This window comes from Peromyscus maniculatus, chromosome X (genome assembly GCF_049852395.1).
Source record: "Peromyscus maniculatus bairdii isolate BWxNUB_F1_BW_parent chromosome X, HU_Pman_BW_mat_3.1, whole genome shotgun sequence".
Taxonomy (NCBI): Eukaryota; Metazoa; Chordata; class Mammalia; order Rodentia; family Cricetidae; genus Peromyscus; species Peromyscus maniculatus.
The window spans coordinates 32955807-32971828 of record NC_134875.1 but is presented as its reverse complement, the minus strand read 5'-3'; the positions used below and the strand labels follow the sequence as shown (position 1 = coordinate 32971828).

General features: G+C 38.3%; 1 protein-coding gene across 7 annotated transcripts in view; it reads left to right on the top strand.

Moving 5' to 3' along the window:
• The window catches only part of Gria3 (glutamate ionotropic receptor AMPA type subunit 3), a 284667-nt gene that overhangs the window by 253365 nt on the left and 15280 nt on the right, over window positions 1–16022 (top strand). For 4 of the 7 annotated variants that reach the window (XR_013048254.1, XM_006981558.4, XM_042269681.2 and 1 more), the window contains 2 exons: window positions 5236–5483; window positions 6037–6151. Coding sequence is in view for 5 of the 7 variants with exons in the window: in XM_006981558.4 (XP_006981620.1) it covers window positions 5236–5483; window positions 6037–6151 (363 nt within the window). In the remaining 2 variants the exon portion in view is untranslated. The remainder of the gene's footprint in view (window positions 1–5235; window positions 5484–6036; window positions 6152–16022) is intronic. The other 3 variants (XR_013048255.1, XM_016000147.3, XM_016000146.3) reach the window with 1 other exon arrangement.

The window sequence follows — 16022 nt, the reverse complement described above, 5'->3', positions numbered from 1 at the left end:
TCCTTCCCCTTTTACCCTCCTTCAAAAACTAGTCATCAACCATGCCCCAGTCACTTCTGCCACTCACTGACTTGACATTACTGAATCCATTAGTGCATGCTATGTGTACAGCACATACATTCAACATGCCCACTTCAAGCACTGCCCACCATTTATTCACCTAGAAAGGCATCATTACCTCAAGGAATAAATCTTCCAATCAGTATTATCAATAAAAGACTCAAGTAAATGATGAAGTAAATTAGTCCAAAACAGAGCATGCTTGCAGCAGAATTCATGAACTTGCCTTTGGCTTATAAATTTATCATGTTAGTAATAGCTGCTTTGTTAATAATATAGGATGCAAATTGTTCAGCAATGTCCTCCTCCTCCCTAACATACCTTGAATCATATCTGATTGGGCCAAAATAAATAAAAGAAATCGATTAATACAAAAAGACACGCCCATCGTTGTGTTGTCTTTAATGACAACAAGGAAGAAAATTGTAAATATAGTATATTTACAGATTGGAGGGTTGTATAACCATTATAAAATAGGTGTGCTTATTCTGGTAAAACCATAAGGAAGTTCAACTTGGTAATAAAGACCAAATTATGACAGTGGTTACCTTTGGTGAGAAAAGGGAGAGGCACATGACTATGGAAGACAAATAGGTCAATATCAACTGACTACATGGCTTACTTTCTTAAATTTCTAGATGGCACATGAGTGTTCTTAAATTATTTTTATATATTTATGTATATCTTAATTATTTTTCTTAATTTTGGGCAGCAATAAACCAGGAAATTGCTGTTGAAATAAAGTCAGTGACAAAGTACTTCATTATGACATTTAGAAATTGCCTTATCTATTAGAAGATAATGTATGATATGAACATACTTGTCTATGGGTCATATTTAAATCTTCAAAGATCTTGATTATTAAAAGAGCATTAATTTTGAAGTTATTGGTATGGGCAGATAACACATCAGACTAAGTACCATTTTTCTGGCCTTGAACTCTCTCTTTTTTTTAATCCCTTTATTAAGAAAATTTTTTTTCATTTAACACACCAATCAGAGATCCCTATCTTCCCTCCTCCCACCCCCCAGCCTTCCCTCCCAACCAACCCCCATTTCCCCCCACAAGAAGTCAAGGCCTCCCAGGGGAGGCACATCCAGTAGAAGCAAGTCCAAGCCCTTCCCCCTGCCTCAAGGATGCATGAGGTGTCCCATCATAGGTAGTGGGCTCCAAAAAAGCCTCCTCATGCACCGGGGATGGATTCTGATTCTACTGCGAGCCCACCCCACCCCCCCAAGTACATCAAGCTGCACAATTGTCTCGCCATGCAAAGGCTGGTCTTGAACTCTCTATCCTCCTGCCTCAGCCTTTCAAATGTTGGAATTACAGGTCTGTGCCATCAACTCAGGCTACTAAGTAGTATTTTAAACAGTTTTGTAAAGCAAAGTTTATATCCTGGCTTAGCAGGTTGATAGGTTTAGCAAAAGATAAGGCCCAATAATCTTTAGATAAACTGGAGCTCTAGAATTCTACAGTATTATAAAGCTAGTTGTGGTGGCCATTTTTAATTGTCTTAATTTTTTTGTTTTATTCAAGACAGGTTTCTTTGAGTAGCCCTAGCTTTCCTGGAACTCACTCTGTAGACCAGGCTGACCCCAGACACAGAGAACTGCAAGCCTCTGCCTCCCAAGTATTGGTATTAAAGGTGTGTGCCACCACCACCTAGCTTCGTCTTGATATCCTTTGACAACAATGTTGTTGTCTCCCTGACCAGGACTAAGCTTATTATTTAAATATATCATTAGTGACTACCATGTGTGAAATGGCACTAATTGTCAACATGGCTAGTGAAATGAATAAGGCGTACACTTTGTTCTCAAGAAATCCTCAAATAACAAGAGAAAAGATAGACATGTAGCCAACTCTCCTTTTAACGTAAGCTAGCAAGCTCTGCAGCAACAGTCAAGGGGGTACTTCCATGGGAACAGAAAAGATAGTATTAGATAGCATTGGTTCTGGATCTTACAGGGATAATAAGGTAATCCAGGAAAAGGCAAAAACATAATCAGAGGCATAAGCCATGAAACTACATGGTTAATTTCAGTGAATAGTCTGCAATCTAGTGTGACCAGATCCAAGGAAAGTGCAGCCGTGAGCATAAGTACTCTTGGATATCAGACATAAGACTTAGAATTTTGATCTGTCGATTTTAAGAAAATTTTGGAGAATTATAAGGAAGGTTGCAATGAGATTGAGTTTGTGCTTTGGAAGAACCAGTTGAATAGATAAATCGAGCAAGGAGATCTGTGGGGAGACAAGAGAGTGAACAGCAACACGATGGAGGGCTTGCCCTAGAGAGAATGACTGCCATGATGACAGACAGAAGAAAGGACAGTTTTCACAGTATTTCCCCATAGCAATAGTGAAGGGGAGAGGGAAAAGGAAACCAAACTCTCGAGTTTAGGTGTTCCATGCTTGAGTGGTAGCAAGAGCCAGGCTTTCTAATGAAACGTTTTATAAGAAGTTATCTTTAGGCTATCAGTTGGAAGTGTCCATCAAAAAGGCTTGTTTTCTGTTCCCTCAAAGCAAATCTGGAACCTAACCTCTTCTTTCTACTTTGATCGATCCTGTCTTAGTCTTGTCCACCAGCATCTGTACCCTGAACTCTCAGAATAGCCTTCAAAGTAATGCCCTTGCTTCTACTCTGGCCCACCTTGTGGCCCGTTCTCTACACAGCAGTCAGAGAACTCTTAAAAATTTTAATTGGATGCTATCACACACACACACACACACACACACACACACACACACACACACACACACACACACACTCAAAATCTTCTAAGAGTTTCTGATCTCAGGTAGAATCAATGCAAACTTTTTTATCACAATCTACAAGTTCTGACTGGATTATCTTCCTAAGCTCGTTTTCTATCATTCTTCCTTTTGTTCATTCTGCTGTAGCCACCCTGGCTTCCTTTTTCTGCACTTTATGCAATCCAAATGTGTTGCTTGAGATGCATGCAGTTCCCGTGACTCCAGGAGGGTTTCTGTGGGTGTCTAATTGCTATAAGAATGGGGCTTAATTTTCATGGAGGCATCTCTGGGAATTCCAGGAACTATCTGAACAAGTCTGAGCAACTCTCCAAAAAATGCATTGTTAGAGGGATATGAGAGGAGCTTTAGAAATAAGGAGTATGTGCATTCATATTTCATGTATAAAATTCTCTTAAAAGAAAAATTAAAAGATACAATGCAGGTGACGAAAGTTCAAGAAAGAGCAACTAAACAGCTTATCAAACAAGCCAAGAAGAGTGCCAGGAAAGCTCACAGGACACTTGAAATCATGGTATGTGTTTGTGGGTTTTACCACACTATCTCACCCCTGATTAAATGTCATCTTTTAGCTTCTATCTAAGGTTTTCATTCCTAAGGATGTAGCTACCAATTCAATTGGAAGTTCTGGGGTCATTGTGGTCATTCTTCCTTTATATTCTCTACAGGGACACACATGGTGCTACAAACATAATAAGTATTTGATACACACTCTGAACACCATCTAAACTCAAATGAACTTTAACAGGATTAAATTCAAACTGAGAAGGTAAAGACAAGGGTGATTTGCACTGATAGAAAAAAACTAACAGTTTTTGTGATGCTTTCACTTGAACAGAAAGGACACTATTTGTCCTATTAAATACTTCACAACCCCAAATAGTACTCAATAAATATTTGTTGCAAGGGTAGATGCATGACTAAATACACTAACGCAACCTCAACCCCCATTATTCAAAAATAATGCTCCAATGACAGAAAGCAAACATTTTGTTTATTCTGTCCTGGTCATACTTCAGTAGTGCTGCATTTATTTCTAAACACTCCTATTTAAAAGAGACATCACAAATTCAAATGAGCCTATGGTTGAAAGAACAAGGTTCTGTGAGTTTTGGAAGCAGTAACAGCCAATAGAATTTAACCTAATGAGATCAGGAAGGGACGTAATAAAGCCTTTGCAATGTTTGAAGGATCGCCATGTGGAACAGCACACAGAATTACTTTACATAGCTCTAGCAGGTGGTGCCAAAGAACAGCATTCTAGAAAAAAAGATGAGCTCAGAACAAGGACACATTTTCTTATTGTAACTGACCTCCAATGCCATTCCAAACATCTCTTTTGGGTAAATACAGGATAAACGTATAACAGGATATTATCAAGGGGGGTGGATTTCTTTATTGAGTAGAAAATTCAAATGATAAAATGCTTTCCAAAACCAGATTGTAACCAGTTAGTAGGGCCATGAAACCAAGTCAGCTGGCCAGGACTAGAATTTAAGTGAATTTGAAAATAGCAAAAAGCATCACAATTAGCAAGGATAAGCACAGTTTGGAGAAATCTGTTTTTAAAATATGTTGACAGATGTCTGAAAGTGTATGGACAGTCACAGTGTAGCATGGCTTTGATACTGTGGACTGCAATAAAAAAAAATTGTTTGGTTGCTCATTAAGAGCAGTTGCTGCTCTTCCAAAGGACCAGAGTTTGGTTCTCAGCACCTGTCTTAGGGTTTCTGTTGCTGTGAAGAGACACCATGACCATAGCAACTCTTATAAAGGAAAACACTTAATTGAGGTGGCTTACATTTTGAGGAGTTTATGTCCATTATCATCATGGTGGGGAGCATGTTCGTATGCAGGCAGACATGGTGATGTAGAAGTAGCTGAGAGTCCTAAATCTTGCAGGCAACAAGAAGTGGACTGTCTCACTGGGCATGACTTGAGCATATATGAAAATTTAAAACCTGCCTCCACAGTGGCACACTTCCTCCAATAAGACTACACCTACTCCAGCAAGGCCACACCTCCTAATAGTGTCATGCCTTTTAGGGGCCATTTTCTTTCAAACCACTACAGCACCCATGTCAGGCAGCTCACACTGTCTGCAACTCCATCTCTAAGGAATCTGATATCTAGCCTCTTCTAATCTTTGAGAGTGCCTGCACATGCGCGTGCCTGCACATGCACAGGCATGTGCGCGCACACACACACACATACACACACACAAACATGGATGCACACATACATACACACACACACACACAAACATGGATGCACACATATACACACACACACACACACAAATTTAAATTTAAAAACAATTACATTTGAAAACTACTGCACTGTTTTCCTTCCAGATGTCATATCTGGCCATCCAAAGAATTCTTATCTTTTTGTTACAGAGATCCAAAATTGCTGTGTATGAGAAAATGTGGTCTTACATGAAATCAGCAGAGCCATCTGTGTTTACCAAAACAACAGCTGATGGGGTAGCCCGAGTTCGGAAGTCCAAGGGAAAGTTCGCCTTCCTGCTGGAGTCGACCATGAATGAGTACATTGAGCAGAGAAAGCCATGTGATACGATGAAAGTTGGTGGAAATCTGGATTCCAAAGGCTATGGTGTGGCAACCCCTAAAGGCTCAGCATTAAGGTGGGTGGAATAATATAACAATATCCGTGTTGTTATAGTATTCCACCTACCCTGATGCATTTTGTTGTCATTTTCTTTCTTGTGGATTTTGAGGTAACTTTTAAAAGTTTAAAATCTACAATATTCCATGGAGTTAAATAAGACGGTAAATTATGGTTTCATCTATTTAATGCATCCATTTTTTAAAATGTTCTCTCTCTGTGTTGTCCTCTCTGACTGTTTGTTGCTGTTTTAATTTTACAGTTCAACGGCTTTTTCAATTTAAATGGTAAAAGCCAAGTTATGGTGACGAATGTTAATTGCATGGATGTGGTGTTCTTGTTACTTTTTTTCTCAAAGACAATTTCCCCATCCCGCACACTTCAGTTTTGAGCAAATGTTATCCTCCATGCCACCTTCCAATATTTAACCCTGTATTTGCTGTACAGACATTTTTATAGCTCCACGTTCTGTGAAATTTAGCCAATTTGTCCTCTTGTGCTCCTTTTTTATACGTTAACGATTTCCTAAGCATTTGTGCATTTTCTTACAAGTTATGTTTTATCGTTTCAAGAAATGCTGTTAACCTGGCAGTATTAAAACTGAATGAGCAAGGCCTCTTGGACAAATTGAAAAACAAATGGTGGTACGACAAAGGAGAGTGCGGCAGCGGGGGCGGTGACTCCAAGGTCAGCCTCAATGTCACCACAACCGGGTACCCTTAGTGACGAGTAATCGGCAAGACTGTTATCTTATTACTGAGGAGAGAGCACAAGATGCACACAGAAAGTAGAATGACCCCTGCCTGGCAGCCTTGGGAAGCAGAAAGACTTTAGGGCACTGCCCATATTTTTGATCTAACTTGGGTCCCTTCTTAAACTCCCAGACAGAGGCTCCCTGTCCATACCCCCTCCATCCCCAACATGCCAAACTGGTTTTCATATGAAGGCCACTACAGCGTTTCAGTGCCCTAGGCTTTCAAAAGCCCAAGAGTGTCCCCGTGAGACTCCCCATCTGCCTCAATCAAGTTGTGTAAGAAGTCAGGTCCAGCCACTGAGATGACAGGATATAACTTGTTTGGTTCTATTTTTTGTAGGAGGTGATGATTGCTTGTAGAAGTTGCTTGAGTGAGTGGGAATGACTTCTACTATTACTTGTATGAGTGATGAAATATTCCTCTCTGTATGTGGTTGCTGATTTAAGTAGGCCCCACTTAACTTGAAAAGTAAAGAGAATGATCAATTTCAAGTTAAATGGGGTCTTTCTTTAATAGGTCACCACATATAGAGACTTTACAAAAAGGCTTTTATGTATTTAAACGCGTGCGTCGCCTGTAATACTACTTGTGTGTGAATTCCTGATTTGGCTTCTCCTTAGCCATGTTTTTGGTTCAGGTAGGTCTACTTGTTATCCAGGTTGTCATCATGAGAAAAGCCATCTTACTTGCCATTCCTTTGCTTCCTAATATTCTTCGGGGCCATCACTCAAGCAACAGGAAATAAGGGCCCACTCAGAAACCAAGACACCAAGTCATGGAAAAACACTTTGGGTAAGTACAGGAGAGGACCTGAAAACAGAATCCTCCACAGTCCAAGGGGCTTGAGAATGATACTGAAACATGTGACAGCATCTCTTGCACAATCAAGATACCATGGGCATCTTAAGGTGAAGAACAGTGTTTTCCAACCACAGAGCAACAGACAGGCAAGCCAAAACTTTTTTTCCTTCAGAGACAATGGTTGTAATTCTGCTCCTCTCTTTCCCTCTCCATCCCTCAGGATCCTGGCAGAAAAGCTAGTTTGCCAGTCTGCAGTATTATAATATGGGTTTGGAATCACTGATCCAGAGCACTTTCAAAGAAACAAATTTTAAAACAAATGCTTCTGTTTATAATCTTACTGGGCATTGGCAAGGCCTTTTATTGTAAAACCTTGATTAACAAGAATACACCAAACCAGTGGCCCGAACTGTCCGTCCTCATTCCAAACTTCACATTGATGAGAAACATTAATGATATTCAAAATGAGAAGACCTGAAGGAATTGAGTTTTTAAGTAGTTGCCAAGTGATAACTGCGGCTAGATCACATTCAGTTCTTTCTCTTATAACTCCTCTCCATCTGGATTGACCCTCAAATGTTAGAGGCTACTTCCCTGAGGCATGAAAGTGGATACAAGCATTATAAGGCGGCATGTCAGTAGCCAAGAATGAAACAAAGTGAGTATTCTTATTAACAATCCCATCCATCCCTATGGATTCCAATTAATCAAGGTTTTACTATGTGCCAAAAAGCAGTGACTTCCTTTCTCGCCAATGTAAACTGATGGCATTGACAATTTAGCCAATCATTTGCTTCATTTGATTTTTACAATGGCTACCCTGATGCCCAAAGTATTTAGCACCTTCCTCCCAGCAGTTTTCTCATGTCATTAGCAAACCACCGAGAACTTAATTCTATTATTCAAGTGAGTTACAGAATGAAAATGGAGCTGGATTGGATATGTTTTTCTCATGAACTCATCATTCAAAGGAGCCATGGACTGAATCAAAATGACTCTAAATAATCCACACAGTGCAAGTGCCCAGAAGTTTTACAATAACCAGGCGTTTGATGTTTATTCACACACACACACACACACACACACACACACACACACACACACACACACACACACACACTAAAACAAAACCTGCACTATTTGGTTGACTTACTTTTCATGAAATGTTTTGGTATCATGAAGACCCCAAACTGTTAAGCCAGCTTTTTGCTAATCATAATGAGCAGTCAAACTCTTTGCTCCCTTTCTGAGTATCACCTCCAAGTTTTACCTAGTAACTTTATCGCTACCTTAAAATTCACAGATTATCTGAAATTTGACGTGCAAATAGAAAATATTTCAGTAGATCCTAATTGTTTCAAACTGCTTTGACCATAGTGCTACCTGCCAGGCAACTTTCAAATACCTTTCTTTGGTCGTGCCTTCGATTACCTTTTGAAATATGTCAACCCCATTCTCAACTATGGCTAGTGTGATCAGTGCTGCATATCCAACAGCTGCTTATTCCACCTATGAATTCCCAAGGAGCCTGCCTTTCTCTTCTTCCTTCTTGCTACCTGCTGTTTCCTGAGAGTGAGCACAAGAAGGAGCAAGAAACGAACTTGACTGACTCTGTTCCACCACTACCTTGTGACGTCCAACCCAAGTCCATGGAGAAGGTAGAAACGCACTGAAACCTCACTAACTTGGAGTGCTTTGATCAGTAATAATAAACTAGACAAGGGCCAGTCTACAAATGAAATTTATGTTATTATGGATGTAGACAAGAGAGGTTTGTTAAGCAAATGAAGAGCTTAGACTGTACTGTCAGTTGAAGTTTTCCTTGAGAGAACAAACCTTTTTTTTTCCTGCTGGAAGCACTCATCAGATAAAATCATTCTCATTAGAAATCTACTAAGATAGTTCTCATGAGGCCCTCCAATAAAGCGATGCTTTATAGCCAGTCTGAATTGCAAAGTAGAACTAAAGTAAAAAAAAATGTGATGCTTCAGACTTATTTTATAATTCAGGATTTGCTTCACTCATTCAGACAATCTTTCCCTTGTGCTACTTCCTATCAAAGAAGTTTTACCCTATTAGTAAATTATGGCTTGAGAATTACACTTCTTTATTGACACTTGTTCCCAGTTAACACAACAAATGACCATTGAATGTACCATCATTTCTCAGGGAAAGTGAGACTCAGAGATGGTGATGACTTTGAGAAAGTCACATAGCCAATACTATCACACATCTCTTCTGACTTTCAGGCTCATGTCTTCTGATAATATTTCAGAGAGCAAGTTATTGCAGGTACCTCTCAATGAATGATGTGAATCTGATTGCATGTGGTATGGTTCTATAAAAATCAGGTTCATTCTCAATCACCTTGGTTACTAGGCAAATGGCATATTTAAGCCATTCTAGCCCTCAGTACTGATTACTAAAAATGACAATAATCACAAAGCCTGACATTTATAAGTGCTTCTACTATTTCACAAACACTTTTACACCTATTATCTCTGAAACCAGGAAAGGGGAAAAATACCTATATTACTTATCTCTCTGTCTTGCTTCTACAACCTTTAGATTATGATAAATGGGCCATTATGTTAAATTGTTGACTTTTTCCCTCTTTAACATGAGACATGATGCATTCTGGGCATAGTTTACAAAAGTTACTATGCTATGGAGAGAACAGCAACTTTTCACGCTGTTGAAAATGAGTACACTCTTAAATAAATGTAATAGATACTTTATTTCCTTTGCTGAATACAAGGAATTAAGAACAAGATCATTAGCTGAAGCAAACCCTGAACCAGGCCTATAAACTAGAACCAAATCACTGCTTGCCTTTACCAATTTCTCAAGGCTGGGCCAGTAAATCTTGGCCAAATTATACCTGATCTGTCCTTGATAGTCTATAAATGCACAGGGAAATAACATGGAGATAAAGATTGTGGTTTGGGAATTATCAACCTACAAATCACCCTATCATGTTAGTACTTTATTATAGCACATATGAAAATGCAGTAATTAAGAGGCTGTAGGTTGTTTCAGCTATAAACCCAGATTACCAGGGGGTTTGCGAAGACAGCCAATGAAAGTCTGTCATTATAAAACAGCAGATAATGATTTTACTGAGTCCCCATATAAGGGCATCAACCTTCTTCCACAGCTATTTATCAATCATCTCACATTTTTTACATTCTTCTAGTTCCTCCACCTAACTTCATGCTGCCAGCTCAGCTCTCCTATATACCTTTACTTTAATAGAGCAAGGAATGTCAATAAAACAAGGTATTTGTACCTGGAGTGATAAGATATTACAAATTTTATCCCATCTCAGTATAGATTTGTATCAGTTGATTTAAATAGACTTTCAGTATCTATACTTTTGAAGATAAAGAAACAGCACATATTGTGTGCCTTTGAGAACAATCAAACCAAATGTTTCAATGGGACCATTCTGAACTCCTTGACTGCAGTAAGAATTATACCAAACATAGGTACCTTCACTTGAAAGGCATGTAGGGAAATGAAAGACAAAAAGCTATGCAGGTAAGCCACTATTCTTTAGATAAATAATGGGATGATCATTATGGTGTAGAATATCAATAAATAAATGTAGTTGAAATTAAAATATATAAGAACTAGAAGAAATTGACAAATGTGTGTCATGCACATTGAGAAAAAAAATCATGGAATTTATTTTAATAGATTCAAAGTCTCCCTGAAATTAAAATTAATTGCATCTACTTTCATCTGTGTACTTTTAAAGTACATTTAAAGTTTGTTCTCTTAAGAAATTCAATAGTTTGCTTCCTCTTCCATATCTCTAGCAATGTTTTTTTTTAATTCCTATGCATTTGCTTAGCAAGTCTTCTATTCAGAGACAGTAAAGAAAAATGGCACTTTGAGATAGCCTGTCTAGATGAATGAGACATAACTGTTTTTCCCACGCATATAAATGAGATCATCAGTTTTGTATGTATTTCTTCTCCTGTGTATGTCTACAATTTTCCTCTCCTATGCCATCATCTCTTAATCACTTCTCTTCCACACCCAGAAGTCTTTGACAATCTTGGGCCTTAGGGAATGGATATGAATCTGCATCTGCCTTTATCTGCAACAAAATGGATCTTTTACTGGCAGGAGCCATTCCTAAAGGTTGACATTTTGGATACCCAGGGTTAAGATGGATCCCAATGACATTTTATTGACACTGTTATGTGTATAGGCAAGAACCATTACAGAACGATGACACTTCCTGGGTCTTAGCAGAAGTTCCTGTGAATGCCCAAGACTGGTTTGGGATCAAGGAGTAGGGTGAGTATACTATACTCTTCATTGGTTTGCATGTTTCTGTGGTGGTACTGCCTCCTGGAAATATGAAGATCCTGACAGTTTTCTTTCATGGTAGTGACTAAATTTATTCTTTGAACTTATTCCGTTCTTCCAAGAGCAAATCCTCACTTTCTCTCAAATGGCTGCTTCAAGCAAGGGACCTGTTGTCTTAAGAACTGAACCAGTCCAGTACTGCCAAAACCAATGATTTTGCAAATGATGCTAAAAAATAAATTTCTACCATTTGAAAAAATGTAACCCACAAAGAAAATATCATTTAATTATTTCATTCTTTGACTGAAAAACAATTAGACTGTGTGGCTTTAACATGCTTTCTATGATTAGGACATGATTGGTTGCATATATTTTTATCCTGATAACATGAATATGTTTCTTATTGAGAAACAATAACCAAAATATCCAACACCAGAACTACAGAAAGAACAGCAGGAGTGAAAAGCAAGAAGGTAAGAATGATGTTACCCAGCTGCCAAGAGGAAGGACACTGTTGCAATGACAAAGATTGAAATGATGTGTATCTGTGCCCTTCCTTTCACTTGAAGGTCAAATCACTGGGTTTCATTTCATTTGAAGAGGTTTTAGAAATATCCTGTCTGAAAGGTAGGACAGCCATGTAAAAGAAACATGAAAGATTTGGTGCATCTAAATTATTTATAATTAGGGTGGGAGTTGGGGTTGGTGGAACAGGGTGGGGGGAATTTTATGGAGAACAGTTAAAATCCATTCTCTTTACTTTTTAGAGAGCGGTATAGCATTTGGCCCTTGGCACGTGAGGCTGGTACCCATTAGTCTGAGGAGGCAAAATGTGGTCTAATTGCTGGATTTACTTTTTTATTCATTTTATCTAACACTTAAATATTTTTCAAAATAGATCCAAAACAATAGAATACTATATTTTAGTCTATACATACTATATATACATATGTGTATATAATCATATATATATATACAATGTCTATATGTGTGTGTATATATATATATATACAGACACTCATATTAAAACTGCTAGTTTCCTGTCTAGCATCTCTACTAGGAATGCAGGCATGATGTGTGACTGCTAGAATGTGTGCTGGAAGAGATTGGCATGTACCTTTGGTCCAGCGATCTGTACCAAATTTGTAGGTCTGACATATAGCCATTATTTATTTCAATCTATATTTAGATACAAGCTAAGACTGATTATTTGTCACCTGAATACTTACATGTCTTCAGAAACACTCATCATTTGAGTTTCTGGCCTCTCTTGATACTGCTGGAATAAACTAAAGGAAACAGGCTTATACATGATCAACACCAACCAAATTTGATAGTTTGAACTTCTGATGCATGTTAAAATGGAATTTTTTAAGCTTACTTGGACAACAAGTGGGAGTCACATTTAAAATGGAATTTTTCAGTGAAACATTCAAGTATTTGTCCACATTAATGTCTTCCCTGGTCCCCTTCTCTCTGGTAGGAAAAAATCAAGTAAGGAATCTTCCCAGACAATTTAGGCTATGTGAAATAATCCATGGCCAGTAATTATTTTGTATTCCTGTTTTAGAGAAGTAAACCAGACAGAGGTCTAATTTTCAACAGCAGTCCATCAGGGAAATCTATGATCTGTGGAATCAAAGATTCTCTTGCTTTGAATAGGAGAGGTTATCATGTGGAAATGCCACTGGCTTTAACTCCATATTTCAAGTTTGCTTCTGAAACACAGATGTTCATCAATACATTTCAGTCATTAGCATTGTTAGGCCCGTAGAAAAATGACTCACAGCTTTCAACTCCTAATGTTATATGCATGCATTATTGAATTTGCTCTTTGCACTTATATTAAATTATGATCCCATTAGCAAGGAGTTAAATAGGTTTGAGCTACATTTGTGAACTCTGTGGTTATAAATACTCTCTCAGAGGTGGCTTCTAGCAGCTAAGCCCTGCATAACTCTGCAATTCTTTGGCTCTTCCCCTGTGGAAATGAGGGTCACTTGAGCAGAGTCTAGTAATGACAACAGTCAAAGGGTATGGAGACAACTCTGGGTGAGCCAAAGGCAAAAAGTTTGAAATGACATAAACCCTTTTTCTCCTGCAATCCTACATGCAGGAACTCCTGGGGAAAGTGGGGAGATAGAATATTTTAATGACTCCAGACACTTACACAGTTTAGGCCATGTTTTGTCACAGCTTCCAATAGCTGGCACAGAGACAAGTAAATCCTTCCACAGTACATGTATCTCAAGTTAACTAACAAAAAGGAATACAAAGGACCTCATGGAAGATCCTATCACTCAGCAAGGATTCTTCTCTTTTGTAACCATCAAGTGATTCCAACAGACCTGTGCAGTTATATCTGTCCCTGCCTGCACATACTTCTTATGCCAAGTGATATTATAGCTTCCCCAAGAGAGGTCAGAATGAGAGACTGAGAAGGATGGTGCATGACCATCTGGATGACTGATCACCATGACTACCTGAACTATTCTCAGTTTAAAAAATAGCCAAGAAAATGGAGAATAACTTTTCTCTCTCCACTGGGCTGGAGATATTCCATATGGGTTGTTCAGAAAAGTAGAAAGAAGCAAAAATTAGTAACTTAAAAGCAAATGTTTGGATGCAGGACAAGGTGGTATAATTTTTTTCAACTTAATTTGTGATCATTTCCATTTTCATCACCTAGATATTGTGTTGTCATAACAAGTTTCTAATTGTATCTATAAATTCACCATCCTTGCTCATTAATTCTTTTGATTCTGTGTGATCTTTTCTTTCCCTACAACCTATATATTGGCACACATATCTATCCCTCCTAAGGGCACTATTTAAGATCTATGGGAATCATTAAGTAGCCAAGCATTTGCTCTTTCTGTATTCCTGTTCAGACACAGGAAGTGAAATCTTTTAGAATAGAAAAGATTTTCCAGTCTCTCTGGTAGATAAATCACACTATACTATAGCATGGGTTTCTATATTTCCCAGGATCAGAGTCATATCCAGAATTTAAACTCCTCTCTAGGTCACCAGATTATTTGAGGATATCAACTTGGTAATGAATTTACTAGACCCAAATTCTCTTCTTTTCCCTTATAGATAGGCTCAGCACCCTCACATAACCCCATTGAATACAACATGGCTCCAAGCTGCTTCACTTATTATTCTACATACTTAAGGAAATCAAAATTTTAAAATAAATTTAGCACTTGTTTTAACCAAAAGGCTTATTTATTTTGGTTTTACAATAGAAAGTCTACATTACATTCACAGAAAAAAAGTGGCATTCTTATCCTTAAACTGTCTCCATGTGTAAGGTTTACATTGCTAAGACAACATTGATTCTTTGCAATGGCTGGATGAGCCAGAGCCTAGAATTTAGACAACCACCACCTGGACGAGCTATATGCTGGACTATGTATACAGTTGGTGCTTTGTAGCTGAGTTATGGCCAAGTGTGGATGACTGAGACAAGCAGAAATTTTTATCATCTAATCATATTTTCTTTGAAAATGCAATTCATGCCAGGCTTGCTTGGCACTTATCTATAGTCTCAGTTCTTGGGAAGTAGAGGCAGAAAGATGAAGACTTCAATGTCAGCCTCTGCTAAATATGAAGGCTAAGGCCAGCTTGGGCTACAGAAGAACAAAGGAAGGGGGAGCAAGAGAGAGGGGGAAGGGAGACGCTGAGTGGGTAAAGGCACTTGTTTTAGAGTCTGATGCCCAGAGTTCCATCTCCAGAACTCACATGAAGGTAAAGTGACAGAACTGACTACCACAAGTTCTCCTCTGACCTGCCCACATGTTTTATGGCACACACACACACACACACACACACACACACACACACACACACACACACACACACAATTTAAAAATATAAACATTTTAAAAGAGAGAATTAATTATCAAAGCAATATAAATTACAATACTCCTCCTATATTAAAAGCTGATAAACAAATGTCAGCTCCTAACTGTCCTCCACACTCAGATATAAACATCCTGACACAGGTCAGCATTATGATCATGTATTTTTAAAGACTGTAATTCATATACACCCATGCACTCACTCCACATCTGCTTGATAATCTACTTCATAATCATGTTTATGATTTCTACGCCATAAAACATTTTCTTCTCTGGAGAACTTTACATTCTTGCCACAAGCCCCTAAAATTTTTAAACAAAGTAGAATACCATGTTGCTTTGTAAATAGTTTCAATTTCTTCATTTCCAATATCTCAAGAAGATTCATACTAAAAAAAAAACCCCACATTGCTCAAAATTAACAGTGTGAAATTTTTACAGTGGAATTCTAGAAATAATGAAGAAAAACAATGGAGCCTGGGGATATTCCCAGATCCCATTAAATTTCATCAGAAACCCCTCCAGTTTTCTCCTTCTGCTTGATAACCAATGTCTCTCTGTCTTACGAGGGTTCTTCTCAGCATAAAGTTCATAGCAAGCCCTTCAAACAGCAACAGCTTGGCTAATTTTTGTGATAGAAATCTGACCTACTTTGTTAAATTCTTTCTGTTCTCTATTGAGGTGAGCACAATAAATATTTCTGACTTTTAACTCTCCCAGGTACTAGTCAAGGGCCTGCAGTAATTGCTCAAGACATTACCCATGAGAAGCATTGCTGCATCACAGTAAAAGGCCCCAGCTGGAATATACACCCTT